The 15,000-nt window shown below is 39.0% G+C and overlaps 1 protein-coding gene across 4 annotated transcripts in view; it reads left to right on the top strand.

Annotated features, from left to right (window-relative positions):
- LOC115224708 (mucin-12) overlaps positions 1–15,000 on the top strand; it is a 220,130-nt gene that overhangs the window by 32,618 nt on the left and 172,512 nt on the right. For all 4 annotated transcript variants that reach the window (XM_036513659.1, XM_036513660.1, XM_036513661.1 and 1 more), the window contains exon 4: positions 6,182–6,259. In XM_036513659.1, the coding sequence (XP_036369552.1) occupies positions 6,182–6,259 (78 nt within the window). The remainder of the gene's footprint in view (positions 1–6,181; positions 6,260–15,000) is intronic.

Below are 15,000 nucleotides of genomic sequence, written 5' to 3'. Positions count from 1 at the left end.
ATTATTATCATTATTATTATTATCATTATTATTATTATTATTATTATTATTATTATTATTATTATCATTATTATTGTTATTATTATTATCCAATACAGCACTGCTCTGCCAATGTTTTTAATTAGATGTCTTGCCTGGTGCACTGTGCAGATGGCCGTTGCAATATGCACTTGCACTGAATGGACGGGTGAAGGGTGGTGTGGAGGCGGGGGTATGTGTCTCCACCTCCGGCTTACATTTGTGACCTTTTCCTTACAGTTCAACTACTGCCACGCTGCCACAGCCACCGCCACAGTTCAACTGTAGGCCATACCACTGCAACCATAGTTTAACTAAAAACCCACCATCGCACAACCACCACTACTATCACACCACCCTCAACTGCTGTGCAATCCTGCACCCATACACCACCACCACACACCACCACGCACCACCTCACCACCACCACCACCACACACCATTCTTTGTTATTGAAACCATTCCTTGAATACAATATATCATAATGATATGGTACTGTTGTTGTTCTCTTAGCTCAGGACTTGTGTGTATGATGCTGGTAGTGTTTAGGGCATCAGCTTTGTGTGTGTGTATCTAAGCATTGAATATTACATCTACGAGCTTAAAGCGGGGGTGCTGGTATTTGTCTATTTAAGTCTGAGTGAGAGACAGAGAGATACAAACGGTTGAATTCCCTATGGCATGCTGTATTTGCCAGAGCAAAAAACCAAATTTAATATGTTTCATCATAGTTGCAGGCAAGGCTGTGTGGTAAGAAGCTTGCTTCCCAACCACATGGTTCCAGGTTCAGTCCCATTACCTGGTACATTGGGCAAGTGTCTTCTACTATAGCATCAGGCCGACCAAAGCCTTGTGAGTGGATTTTCATCATCATCATCATCATCATCATCATCGTTTAACGTCCGTTTTCCATGCTAGCATGGGTTGGATGGTTCAATCGGGGTCTGGGAAGCCAGGAGGCTGCATCAGGCTCCAGTCTGATCTGGCAGTGTTTCTACAGCTGGATGCCCTTCCTAGCACCAACCACTCCATGAGTGTAGTGGGTGCTTTTTATGTGCCACCAGTACAGGGGCCAGATGAGGCTGGCAAACAGCCACAATCGGTTGGTGCTTTTACATGTCACCGACACATATATTTTGGTAGATGGAAACTGAAAGAAGCTTCTCGTGTTTGTGTCTGTGTTTGCCCCACCACCACCACCACCACCATCACTTGATATCTGTTGTTGGTGTGTTTGCATATACAGCACTGGTTCATTTTAATTGAAAATGGCTTGTGTGTGTTGAGAAGTTTGCTTTGCAATAATGGTTTGATCTCGCTATGTGGTGTCTTGAGCAAGTGTCTTATACTACAGTTATGGATCGAACCAAGCATGGTTAAGAAGTTTGCTTCCTATCCATGTGGTTTTGGGTTCAATACCTTTGTGTGGAACCTTGGGCAAGTGTTTTCTAGTATAGCCCCATGTATGTGTTCTAGCTGTACTGTATGTTGATATTGGTGAAAGAACTAACCTCAGGCATGTGTATGCATTGTTAGTTATTGATATGAGCATGTGTAACACAATGGCAGATAATGATAATAAGAGAGGCTTGTGGGTGGCAGGCAGAAACATTAGCAGGTATTTCGTCTGCCGCTACGTTCTGAGTTCAAATTCTGCCATGGTGGACTTTGCCTTTCATCCTTTCTGGGTCAATGAATTAAGTACCAGTTATGCACTGGGATCGATGTAATCGACTTAATACCTATGTCTGTCCTCGTTTGTCCCCTCTGTGTTTAGCCCCTTGTGGGTAATAAAGAAATAAGTATTCAGGGAGAGTTGATTTCAGGTCAGGGAATTTACCACAGAGGGGACCTTTTAACTAAATCTTGTTACCTGATGTTTCCTTTAGAATTTAAGAATTTCTTTTCTTCCCACTAAGACTAACAGGATGTCAGAGAGAGAGAAAGAGAGAGAGAGAGAGAGAAGAGAGAGAGAAAGAGAGAGAGGGGGGGCGGGATGGGTAGGAGCTGAGGTCACTCCCACTGTTATAAGCAGCAACACTTCAGAGGGAGAGAAGAAAAGAAAAAGGCCACTTGAGAGAGCCAGACTGACAACAAAAGGACACTATAGAACAATTGACCTTCTTCAGTGGAAACTGTCTTGTGTCTATTTAAACATACTTACAGTCAAGAAAGACATGTTTCAAGTGAGTTTTAGCACATTATTTATTTATAGTCAATAGAAACAGCCAAACTGCCTAGGAATGCCCTCTTCTCTTTCCTCTCCAGTTCCGTCTGCTTGCTGTGGATAGTGTCTTGTCAGATATCAACTGTTCAGTTTTGCTGCTTGGTAACTCCTTGGTAACGAGGAATGGCAATTAAATATAGTTGGAGATCAGAAGTTAACATGTTTTACACTCTAAAAGCTAATTATGGCTACATAGTGTTAGTGTGTGTATGTATGTACGTATGTATATTATTATGTTTATATCATTTCCGCAAAGGCGTGGCTGGGTGGTAAGAAGCTCGCTTCCCAACCACATGATTGCAGGTTCAGTCCCACTGCATGGCACCATGAGCAAGTGTCTTCTACTGTCGTAGAAGCCTATCATATATATATATATAGTTAATCCAAACATGAAAACACAAAGAGAAAACACAACAATGCGGGGACGTGGAACAAGTATAGTGTTATTGGACGGTCAGGAAAGGAAAGAAAGAAGGAGAATTTAACATTTCGAGCGGAGCTCTTGGTCAGAAACATAGGAAAAGGAAAGATCCAAGGAAGGGAAGATGGAGGAAAAAAAAATCGCCAACGGTACACACGCGGTTACGTGTGTGTGTGTGTGTTCATGTCTGTATTTGTTCCCCACCACTGCTTGACAACCAGTGTTGGTGCATTTATGTCCTCATGACTTCGCAGTTCAGTGAATAGACCAATAGAATAAGTACCAGGCTATTAAAAAAAGAATAAGTAATGGTGTCATTCGACTAAAAATTAAGGTGGTACCCCAGAATGTCTGAGTCTGACTGAAACAAATAAAACATTAAAAGTTATATATGTATATATATATATATATATATATATATATATATATATATAGAGAGAGAGAGAGAGAGAGAGAGAGAGAGAGAGAGAGAGTGGATGAAAGCGCTAATATATGATTTATAAAAACATGTAACATGCTAATAAATATCTGTAAATATAAAACCATCCAGATTTCTGAGTACCTCATTTCTTCTAATATATATATATATATACATACTCATAATGTAAATAGGTAGATAGAATGAATTTGATGTTGGGTACATTTGACAATAAGTTTGTGGGAGAAATTTCATCAGACACCATACAGTAATTAAATTAAGTACTAAAAACTATGATAGTTTTTCACCTCTAGGCAGGCTCTAACTAATCCAACAGACCGAAGACCACAAGTGTTCTGGCCCTGACCATCGTGTCTTTTATTTACTCAGACGTGATATATTCATTCACATATACGATGGGGTGCTGAAAAGTTCCTGGCTGTGGGTAAAAGAAAATACAGGAGGATCTGCTAATTATGATTTTATCCAACATAATCACACTTATTGTAGTGGTTTTTCTAAGCCCTGTAAAAGAACTCTGAAGGTTGAGCTTCGAACTAAGCCTTTCGCGATACCCTTAAAGCCAGGAACTGTTTGATGCCATCTCCCATAGGACTGAATGATCTAATTTTTTTTGTTATATGGTATTGTGTGGAGGCGCAATGGCCCAGTGGTTAGGGCAGCGGACTCGCAGTCGTAGGATCGCGGTTTTGATTCCCAGACCAGGCATTGTGAGTATTTATTGAGCGAAAACACCTAAAGCTCCACGAGGCTCCAGCAGGGGGTGGTGGCAATCCCTGCTGTACTCTTTCACTACAACTTTCTCTCACTCTTTCTTCTGTTGGCCTGCTCGCTTAGCCAGCGGGGTGGCGTCATTTGAAGGCTAAAACAATGCAAAGCGCATTGTGACCAGCGATGTGTAGCAACATCTGATAGCCTGGTTGATCACAGTGATATCGTATTGTAAAAGTACAGCATTAACACACCTCCACATATAACCGACATAACAGCTACCAACACACCGCCACCACCATCAGCAGCAGTAATCACTGTACTTTCTTTTGCTCCTCTCCCCTTCCATTTATAATTAGTTGTGTTCATTAAAAAGAAAAGTCTGATGACTTCATTAACTGCAAGTAGTTGTGTTTAAGTACTCCTTGATTTCTGGAGTCCTTGACATCCTCTTCAATTGGTTTGTGGTTAATCTACTTGCCACCCTGCTGTTGCTGCTGAAAGCTTGCCTCCTCCTCCTCCTCCCCCTCCACATCATCATTTACAACAACAACAACAAAAATGAGAGATTCTGTGAAAATTAATTGTGGAAAAACAAAAATCTGAAACTGTAGGCATTCAAATATCATTTCCTGTTCACATCTCTCAGCTGGGGGTATGTATGTAGTGCGGTGGGGTAGAGTAGATTGGGATGAAATGACATAGGGGTCAGTAGTGGGGATGGGGCTGGAGGTGAGCAGGGAGTGTGATAGGAAGAGTTTATTCAAAAATGTCTTCCTTGCATGAAGACTGTTTTTTTCATTAATTCTTTATAACAATTTCTCTACATGCATGCATACATAGCAGCCCATAAAAAGGAGTACTGGTGGAATGTCCCAGTGGAAGCCTCAATAAGCACAATAGATCTGACATTGAGATTGGGGATTGAGAAGAGAAACTGTACAGTTGTGAAAATCAACTGCTCAGCAAATGATAACATAAGGCTAAAAGATCAGTGAAAAGGAAAATACCTTATTCTGAACTCTTTACTCTTTTACTTGTTTCAGTCATTTGATTGTGGCCATGCTGGAGCACCGCCTTTAGTTGAGCAAGTCAACCCCAGGACTTATTCTTTGTAAGCCTAGTACTTATTCTATCGGTCTCTCTTGCTGAGCCGCTAAGTTACGGGCACGTAAACACACCAGCATCGGTTGTAAAGTGATGTTGGTGGGACAAACACAGACACACGAACGTATACACACACACATACATATATGTATACATATATACGACAGGCTTCTTTCAGTTTCCGTCTACCAAATCCACTCACTCATAAGGCTTTGGTCGGCCTGAGGCTATAGCAGAAGACATTTGCCCAAGGTGCCACACAGTGGGACTGAACCCAGAACCATGTGGTTCGTATGCAAGCTACTTACCACACATCCACTCCTATGCCTATTGAGAAATCTGCAGTTACTCTATCCAGATTACAAGTTCAGGTTTATACCTGTAATTATTGGGGCACTGGGATATATAATACACAGCCTAAGTACCAATCTTGAGAAATTAGGCATCTCAAAATCAGAAAGGAGAAAGCTGATTCAAGGATTGCAGATCCAAGCCATCACGGGAACTGTAAACATTTGTAGAACTTTCCAGAAGTTTATCATTTAAGTATATATGCTCATGTCTTGATGTGGAACTATATGTATGAAAATACATATATAAAACAAATCAGACAAATCTGCACAAGCACTGACTCCAAATAATGCACACATGTGCAGATACATGCAAAAAAACCCTGTTGATGTTGAAATTCCAATGAAGGAGCTTTGGATCTAGGTTAGAAACCAGCTCTTTCTCTACTGGCAAAAAATCACCACCAAGTTAACCCTTTCATTACCGTATTTATTTTGAGATGCTCTGTGTTTCTTTCAATTACGTTAAATATAACAAAGAATTTAGTAAAATAACTTTGTTATCATTAAGCTAGTGATAGGAATATAAATTGTGACTAAGGTTTGGTGGAAGATTTTAATTCAAAATTTATGAAAACAAGACATTTGTACTACAAAGCCAGAGCCGGTTTCAGCCAGGTTGGTAACGAAAGGGTTAAAACACAAGTGGCCAGATATTGTTTTATGGACTGCAAGAAAAAGATTTACTCTGCGGTAAAAATCAACTGCCCTTTGACACCATTGTGGTCAGAAAAAAAAAACACACACACAAACACACATATTTGACTAATATTTTATTTCCTAGACCCTACATAGATAAAAGGCAAAGTTGAGCTTGGTGAAATAATAATGACAATGATAATGTTTGACAGGAGTTTACCTTATCTGGAAGTTGTAAAAAAAAATTTTTTTTTTCTTCTTAATTTCAGTATCCAAGACAGAACAATAAGAATATTTTCTTGAGGAATCATTGGTCTTATGGTGGAGAACATTCTCAAGAAAGCCAGGTAAGTTGGTTTTCATTTCTCCATTCTCTCATCTCTTCTCACCTCTCACATTCTGTAACATACATATATAATATGAAACCACTGTTTCAGGCAGGCCAATGAAGGAAACCTTTCAACTTGTAATACCAAATTTTCCTCAAACCTCACCCTACTGTCTTTAACCAGCTAACATTTAAACCATCCATAGCCATATTTTGCCTGTTTTATGTACAAACTGAGGTGCAGGAGTGGCTGTGTGGGAAGTAGCTTGCTTACCAACCACATGGTTCCGGGTTCAGTCCCGCTGCGTGGCACCTTGGGCAAGTGTCATCTACTATAGCCTCGGGCTGACCAAAGTCTTGTGAGTGGATTTGGTAGAGGGAAACTGAAAGAAGCCTGTCGTATATGTGTATATATGTTTGTGTCTGTGTTTGTCCCCTCAACATCGCTTAGCAGTTTGGCAAAAGAGACCGATACAATAAGTACTAAGCTTACAAAGAATAAGTCCTGGGGGTCGATTTGCTCGACTAAAGGCGGTGCTCCAGCATGGCCACAGTCAAATGACTGAAACAAGTAAAAGAGTAAAGAGATTTGCCCTCTCACACTTTCCCTAAAACTAAACAAACACATAACTTCAAAGTTATGCGATAATTCATGCATAATTGAGAACAATGTGAAGAAGTGAGCATTACATTTGGCAAAATAATCTGAATGTGAACAGATTTAGCCTTCTGGCATATTTCTGTTGAAATACACTGGTTTTATTTTAATTTATTTTAAAATTTATGAATAATTTATTGAAATAGTTTTGTCATTATTGAATGGAACCAGTGCTTGAAACATAAATCAAACTAGATTTTTGGTGGAAGGTTTTAATTTAGATCTCTTTAAAACAGGAAGTTTGGATTGAATAACCAGAAGTGGCTTCAGGCAGGTTGATAAAAAAATTAAAGGCAAGGACATTAATGCCTTTGCTCTTTACAGAATGATATGGACTGACCATTACTTTGTTGGTGTTTTTTAACCGAGATCAGCCCTGATCAAACAAGGCAGTGAGCTGGCAGAATTGTTAGCACACCAGGCGAAATGCTTAGCGGTATTTCGTCTGCCAATACGTTCTGAGTTCAAATTCTGCCGAGGTCAACTTTGCCTTTCATCCTTTCAGGGTCAATAAATGAAGTACCAGTTATGCACTGGGGATGATGTAATCGACTTAATCCTTTTGTCTGTCCTTGTTTGTCCTCTCTGTGTTTAGCCCCTTCTGGGTAGTAAAGAAATAGGTATTTCGTCTGCTGTTATGTTCTGAGTTCAAATTCCGCCGAGGTCGACTATGCCTTTCATCCTTTCGGGGTCGATAAATGAAGTACCAGTTATGCACTGGGGTCGATGTAATCGACTTAATCTGTCTGTCTGTCCTTGTTTGTCCTCTCTGTGTTTAGCGCCTTGTGGGTAGTAAAGAAATAGGTATAAGATCAGATAGATGCATTCCAGCTGTGACCAAACAGATAGACAAATAATCAAATGCATTCAGCTCATCTCACCTCCAACCCCAACCACACCCCACATATGCTCAGTGTATCTAGGACTTCATTATGGAATGTATAAGTCTAGTCGGTCGGGGACCCCCTTCGGTCATGACACTGACCATGGGATTGCACCGAGAAAGTTACCCTCCTAGTCACAAGTCTGGGCAAGGTGACTTTTTTATGGAAGACCAGCAGTTGCCCATGGATACCGGCCTCCCCTCTCTACGCCACCAGTGTTATCCAAGGGAAAGGCAAAGGGGCCGATACAGCTTGGCACCCGTGACGTCGCAACTCATTTCTACAGCTGAGTGAACTGGAGCAACGTGAAATAAAGTGTCTTGCTCAAGAACACAACACACAGCCCAGTCCAGGATTCGAGCTCACAACCTCACGATTGTAAGCTCAATGCTCTAACCACTAAGCCATGTGCCTTCACTATAAGTCTAGTAGTTAATTGACATAGTAGCTAAGCAATGTAATGTTATTTTTAAGTTATCACATATGAAAAATGTTGAGCATTTTATTGTCCAGTGGTTTTCTTTGGTAAATTACATGACTGAGAATATACGATCAATATACTCACTTATATGTTCACATATGATTACATATACAAACCAGCCATTAACTGTGAGTGAGTTTGGCTAAGAAACATGTACCATGCTTTTGTGAATTATGTTTGCTGCCTACGAGGAGGAGCTGTAAAATTCCTGGTGTTAAGGGTATTGGCGGCCCAATCTTCCAAGTTCTTTTGCAGGGCTTAGAAAAACTGAAGGACCACTGCAGTAAGTGTGTGAATCTAAGAGGGGAATATGTTGAATGAAATTATAATTAACTGATTCTCCTATATTTTCTTTTACCCAAAGCCAGGAACTTTTCATCTCCCACTCATGTGTGTGTGTGTGTGTGTGTGTGTGTGTGTGTGTGTGTGTTGTGTGTGTGTGTATATATATATATATACACATACCTGTGGTATGTGAAAAAACATTTGAGCGTGGTCATTGCCAGTGCTGGTTCCTGTGCAGGTGGCACGTAAAAACACCTTTGAGCGTGGTCATTGCCAGAACCGACTGACTGGCCCTTATGCCGGTTGTACATAAAAGCACCCACTACACTCTCGGATTGGTTGGCGTTAGGAAGGGCATCCAGCTGTAGAAACTTTGCCAGATCAGATTGGAGCCTGGTGCAGCCTTCTGGCTCGCCAGTCTTCAATCAAACCATCCAACCCATGCCAGCATAGAACGTAGACATTAAACAACGATGATGATATATATACACATATATATATACACACACATATATATGAGGGGGTACTGAAAAGTTCCTGACTTTAAGGGTATTGTGAAAGTCCTTGTTGGAGGCCCAAACTTCCGAGTTCTTTTACAGGCCTTAGAAAAACTGAAGGGCCACTGCAATAAGTGTGTCGATCTGAGAAGGGTATATGTTGAATAAAATCACAATTAACAGATCCTCTTTTACTCAAAGCCAGGAACTTTACAGTACCCTTTCATATGTAGTCAGGAGCAGATATAGGACATGCTGTCTACTCTCCCACGCTTTGACCTTGTGGCACTCTGCAAAGTGTGACGTGTAGAGAGAAACAGTTTGTATTCATTTTCATTGCAGTGCGTCATCCTCACCATGCCCAGCCAGTGTGTCATTTTTATAGCACTGTAGCGCTTATTAAAACATCGACACCAGGCTACATTGTTGGGGCCTGACAAAGCAGTTTCAGAACCGAAAACAAATTGAAAACAAATATTTCTTGTTTTGTGTACTGAAGTGCAGAGGTGAGACAGAAACGTCTTCCACTTCTGTCTGCTTTGATCAAAAACTGCTTGATTTAAAATCAGCAATAAGGTAAAAACTGATGTTGTGTTTGTTGTTCGTGAAGTGTTTGGTCTGTTTGTGGAATTTAATGAAAGATGGCTGCCTTTTCTCTCTCTCTCTCTCTCTCTCTCTCTCTCTCTCTCTCTCTCTCTCTCTCTCTCTCCTTCAGAGAAGTACATTTGTTCACACACACACACACACACACAACCCACACATGTGTGTTTCTATATATATATATAGATATGTGTGTGCATTTATGTATAAATGCATATATATAAATGTATGTATACATATACATACGTACGCACATATGCTCTCTTTATATATCTATCTATCTATCTATCTATCTATCTATATATATATATCTATATATATATATCTATATATATATACACACACATACACCTGCATATATACATGTGTATATGTATGTGTAAATATATATATACACATACACACATACACCCGCATATATACATGTGTATATGTATGTATAAATATATATATATATATACACACACATACACACATATACCCGCATATATACATGTATATGTGTGCGTAAAGATATATATATATATATTATACACCATATCTATCTATGTAAGTGCATATATGTTGTGTGTATATAAGTATATATGCATAAACAGACACACGCTCACACACTCATCATTCTCTCTCTTTCTTTCCCTCCTGTCTCACTCCCACCTCTCTCTCTCTCTCTCTCTAAATATATATATAATTATATATATATAGTTATATATATATATATATATATATATACACACACACACATATATACTTATATTAGTTATTAGTTATTAAGTTACAGCTGCAGGCAATATTTTAGATATTATTATCTACCAAATGTTTAGCTAAGTCTTCATTTAAAAGCTTTTTCAATTCAATTACAAAGACCCTATGGCTTTGTTCTGTCAAAGGATTGATGTTTAATTAGCGACAACAAATTATGTCTGGCTTCTGACAAGCGGCTTTATTTGAATTTTCTTTTCTTTACATTTTCTTAGGTTGTCTAGGTCTGCCAATGTAGACATTCCTAGATTCTTTATCTCTGTCATTTATTACATTTCAGTGGCCAGTTTGTTGTAGACTGTTCGCATTCAGATTATTTTGATGCCCAGTCAGATATGCACATTTATTACTATTCGTTGCATATGCTGAGCTCTTGGCTGCAGTCAGTGTATGAACCGCTTGAGCTTGACCCCAATCTCTTTGTGGTTCCTTTGACCTTGATCTCAGTCTGTGTGTGGACCCCTTGACTGTGACTTCATTCTGTGTCGATCACTTGATCTTCACTTTAATCTGTGTATGGCCCTTGACCTAAATCTGTCTGTGGACCCCTTCAACCTCGACCTCAATCTGTGTGTGGATCCCTCAACCTCAACCTCGATCTGTATGTGTAGCTTTCGACCTCAGCCCCAAACCATGTGCAGCTGTCAACCTTAGTCCACTATCTGCACAGCTCACCACCCTCATGCCCCAACTGTATGGAGATCACAACCTCCAGCCCCTAACTATCTGGCATTCACAACCTCAGCCCCTTAACTGTGTGAAGATCATCACAACCTCAGCCCCTAAATGTGACACAAGGCCGCAGTCCAATGACCAAAACAAGTGAAAGATAAACGATTGTTCTCAATTAATCATGCACTATCTTGTAGCTCTGAGATTTCAATGATGTCATCGTATACTTTTAGAATGATATTGTAGGTAGATGTAAGAGGCCTGATCTAGCCAATTTGAGTATAGAACATGTGGAACATTTGGGCCTGAAATGTCTTGTATAAATGCTAGAGTTATGCAAAGGTCATCTAAATTAAGACCCTAATCAAAGAATTTTAATTTGGTTTTTTTTTCTTTGTTTTGACTTAATTCTTTACCAAAACTCACTGCAGCCCCACTCCCTCCGTCCCCTTCCCTTCCAGTAAACCGCCTTTGGTGCATATAGAACTAAAATCATTTATTTCCCAGTGCAAAATCTTGCCTCTTCCTTCTGTACTCCATGTTACTCCTTCCCACCCACCCCTGCCCTCTGCTTCCACTTAAGCTGAAGAGGAGGTACTCATTTTTGTTTTTTTTAAATTGTGTTTACAGCTCACCACTCCAGTTCCTGTTTTGAGCATAGACAAATAGCATTTGTTTTTGATCTGTGTTGGTATTTTTAATCAGCTAATACATCTATTATTATTATTAGTACTACTACTACTATTACTACTACTTGATTATTTCAAGTACTCAAAGCTCTTAGGAAGTCTTACTATCAAAAAAGATATCTCAGCTGTTGATACTATATATATATGTGTGTGTGTGTATGTATGTGTATATATATATGTATCTACCTATATATATATATATATATATATGTTTAATCTATATATATATATGTGTATATATATATATATATATATATATGTATCTATATATATATGTATGTTATATATATATGTGTATCTATATATATATATATATACTATATCTAATATATGTCTGTATATATATATATATATGTTGTGTGTGTGTATCTATATATGTGTGTGTGTGTGTGTATCTATATATATATGTATGTATGTGTATATATATATATACACACACACACACATACATCTCTGTATGACACACATACATTTCTGTATGTGTGTGTGTAAGTAAATGTATACTCAGACACATGCACACACATCATTTATGTCTGCTCCCTCCCCTCCAAATCATCTCATATAACGGACCCAACCACTGCAATGTAGTTTTGCAAAGTATTTGTGCTCGATTCCAGCGTTTTTACACACACACGTGTACGCACGTCCATGCATGCACTTGGGTTATTATTGATTAATTAATTAATAATAAAGACAACCGATGTCTGTTTTTATAGGCAGAATGAACCTCCCAAAATACAATGTAATGTATTATGTATATAGGCGCAGGAGTGGCTGTGTGGTAAGTAGCTTGCTAACCAACCACATGGTTCCGGGTTCAGTCCCACTGCGTGGCATCTTGGGCAAGTGTCTTCTGCTATAGCCCCGGGCCGACCAAAGCCTTGTGAGTGGATTTGGTAGACGGAAACTGAAAGAAGCCTGTCGTATATATATGTATATGTGTGTATGTATGTGTGTGTGTCTGTGTTTGTCCCCCTAGCATTGCTTGACAACCGATGCTGGTGTGTTTACATCCCCGTCACTTAGCGGTTCGGCAAAAGAGACCAATAGAATAAGTACTGGGCTTACAAAAGAATAAGTCCTGGGGTCAAGTTGCTCGATTAAAGGCGGTGCCCCAGCATGGCCGCAGTCAAATGACTGAAACAAGTAAAAGAGTAAAAGAGAGAATGAACCTCCCGAAATACAATGTAATGTATTATGTATATATGTATGTACATACTTAACATACATGCTTATGTATGTCTAATGCCTGTAGATTGGTGGAGAGAAAGAAGAAAAAAAGCATCCAGAATATTTATTAGTTTGTGGAGTTAGATATTCCTTAATACAAGAAACTGACAGATTTGTTGAAATATAACGTTCTACAGAAATTCCTGCCAGCTCTGCTGTCATCATCACCCTCATCATCTTTGCTATTATGGTAATCTTCACTCACTCACTTATTCATTCATCAGCTCTGTAACCCTGTAGTGTTGCCTGCTGTGGGAGTCTCTGTGGTCTCTCTCTTCCACTTATTACCCACTCCCAGCTGACAATCAGCTCTGTGTCCCCCCCTCATCCCCTGCCATCATTTCCATCATCATCATCATCATCATCATCATTGTCAACATGCCCCCCCCTCCTTTTTTTCTGCTTCTTTCATATTCATTGAAAAGCTAAAAACTAATGTTTTCTCTGCACAGCTGTCTTTCCAACTACCTACCTACCCACTTCTGTACACTACCTACCCTACATACCTACTGGCACCCAAACAACCCTTTACACTAAGTAGTACAGAACACACTGTCCTCACTGACATATTTCTGCCCTAGTTTTCTCTCCCAGTTCTCCCATTAACCTAAATAATTACCTTTCTCTGCCCCTGGTGTACTCATTAATTTATCTAACTTTTCTGAACTTTAAAATGATCTGCTGACCTCTGTCCCAATTATTTCTTATAATGACCTTCATTGATTTGGACTTAGTAAATCCCCAAGTGTAAAACCTTCAGTAATTTGACCTTCGTCCCATTTCCTATAATAGCCCACACTGACATCCATCTCAGATCTCCCCCCTTAATGTTATACACTCAGGAGGACTTAATACTCCCAGTGCAAAACCCTCACTGACCTCTGTCCTTGTCCTTATAACAGTTCACCCTTACATGGGCTTCAATAAGACCACAGTGTGAAACACTCAGTTGTAGTTAGTTGGTACTTTATTTGGATCTTTTCGGTTTGAACACAGTTTTTTTCTAGCGGTGTCATATGAAATTGTCACCCATAATTATGACCCTAGTATCGATCTATTGCATTTCAATCTCTTTTAGGGTTAGGGTTAGGGGTGGAGGGAAGGGCATCTTTTTTTCTTCAGAAATGTAAATAAACCCAATCTGTTTCTTAAACGAGGGACATATTCATACGGCACAGAATGATTTTTTTCACCTCAATAGACGTCACTGATTGGTTGAAATTGCAGAAATTGAATAAAAAAAAAACAAATATCTTACAAACTATAGAATTTTCTCAATAAAGCCAAGAGAAAAAGATGTTTTATGTAACACATTCTACCAGTATACGAAGTTTAAAATTTTTTAGTTACCTAGAAATTATGTTAAAAATTGCCGTTCAAACCGAAAAGATCCTATAATGGTTATTTATTCACATTGTTTTGAATTAATCAAGTATCATCTTTTCATGATATGTTTTCTTTATCAGCTGCTCTAGCAATTTTGCCAGTCCGTGAAGGGTTTCTAACTGAGGCATGAATTCACTATTTTGGGAGAGCATGGTTACAGTCAGTAATGATAATTGTGGTAACCCTTTTCCTTTCTGTTATAAGTACAAGGCCTGAAATTATGGGGGAGGGACCTAGGGATCTTTTCGGTTTGAACGGCAGTTTTTTAAAATAATTTCCATGTAACTAAAGGCGGTGCTCCAGCATGGCCACAGTCAAATGACTGAAACAAGTAAAAGAGTAAAAGAGTAAAAGAGAGTAACTAAACACTTTTAAACTTCGTATACTGGTAGAATGTGTTTATAAAACATCTTTTTCTCTTGGCTTCATTGAGAAAATTCTATGGTTTGTAAGATATTTGTTGTTGTTTTTTTCTTCAATTTCTGCAATTTCAACCAATTAATGACGTCTATTGAGGTAAAAAAAAATATTCTGTGCCATATGAATATGTCCCTCGTTTAAGAAACAGATTGGGTTTATTTACATTTGTGAAGAAAAAAAGATACCCTCCCCCCACCCT

This window comes from Octopus sinensis, linkage group LG26 (assembly GCF_006345805.1).
Source record: "Octopus sinensis linkage group LG26, ASM634580v1, whole genome shotgun sequence".
Classification (NCBI taxonomy): domain Eukaryota; kingdom Metazoa; phylum Mollusca; class Cephalopoda; order Octopoda; family Octopodidae; genus Octopus; species Octopus sinensis.
The sequence above is the reverse complement of the archived record's forward strand: the minus strand, read 5'-3'. Positions and strand labels throughout refer to the sequence as shown.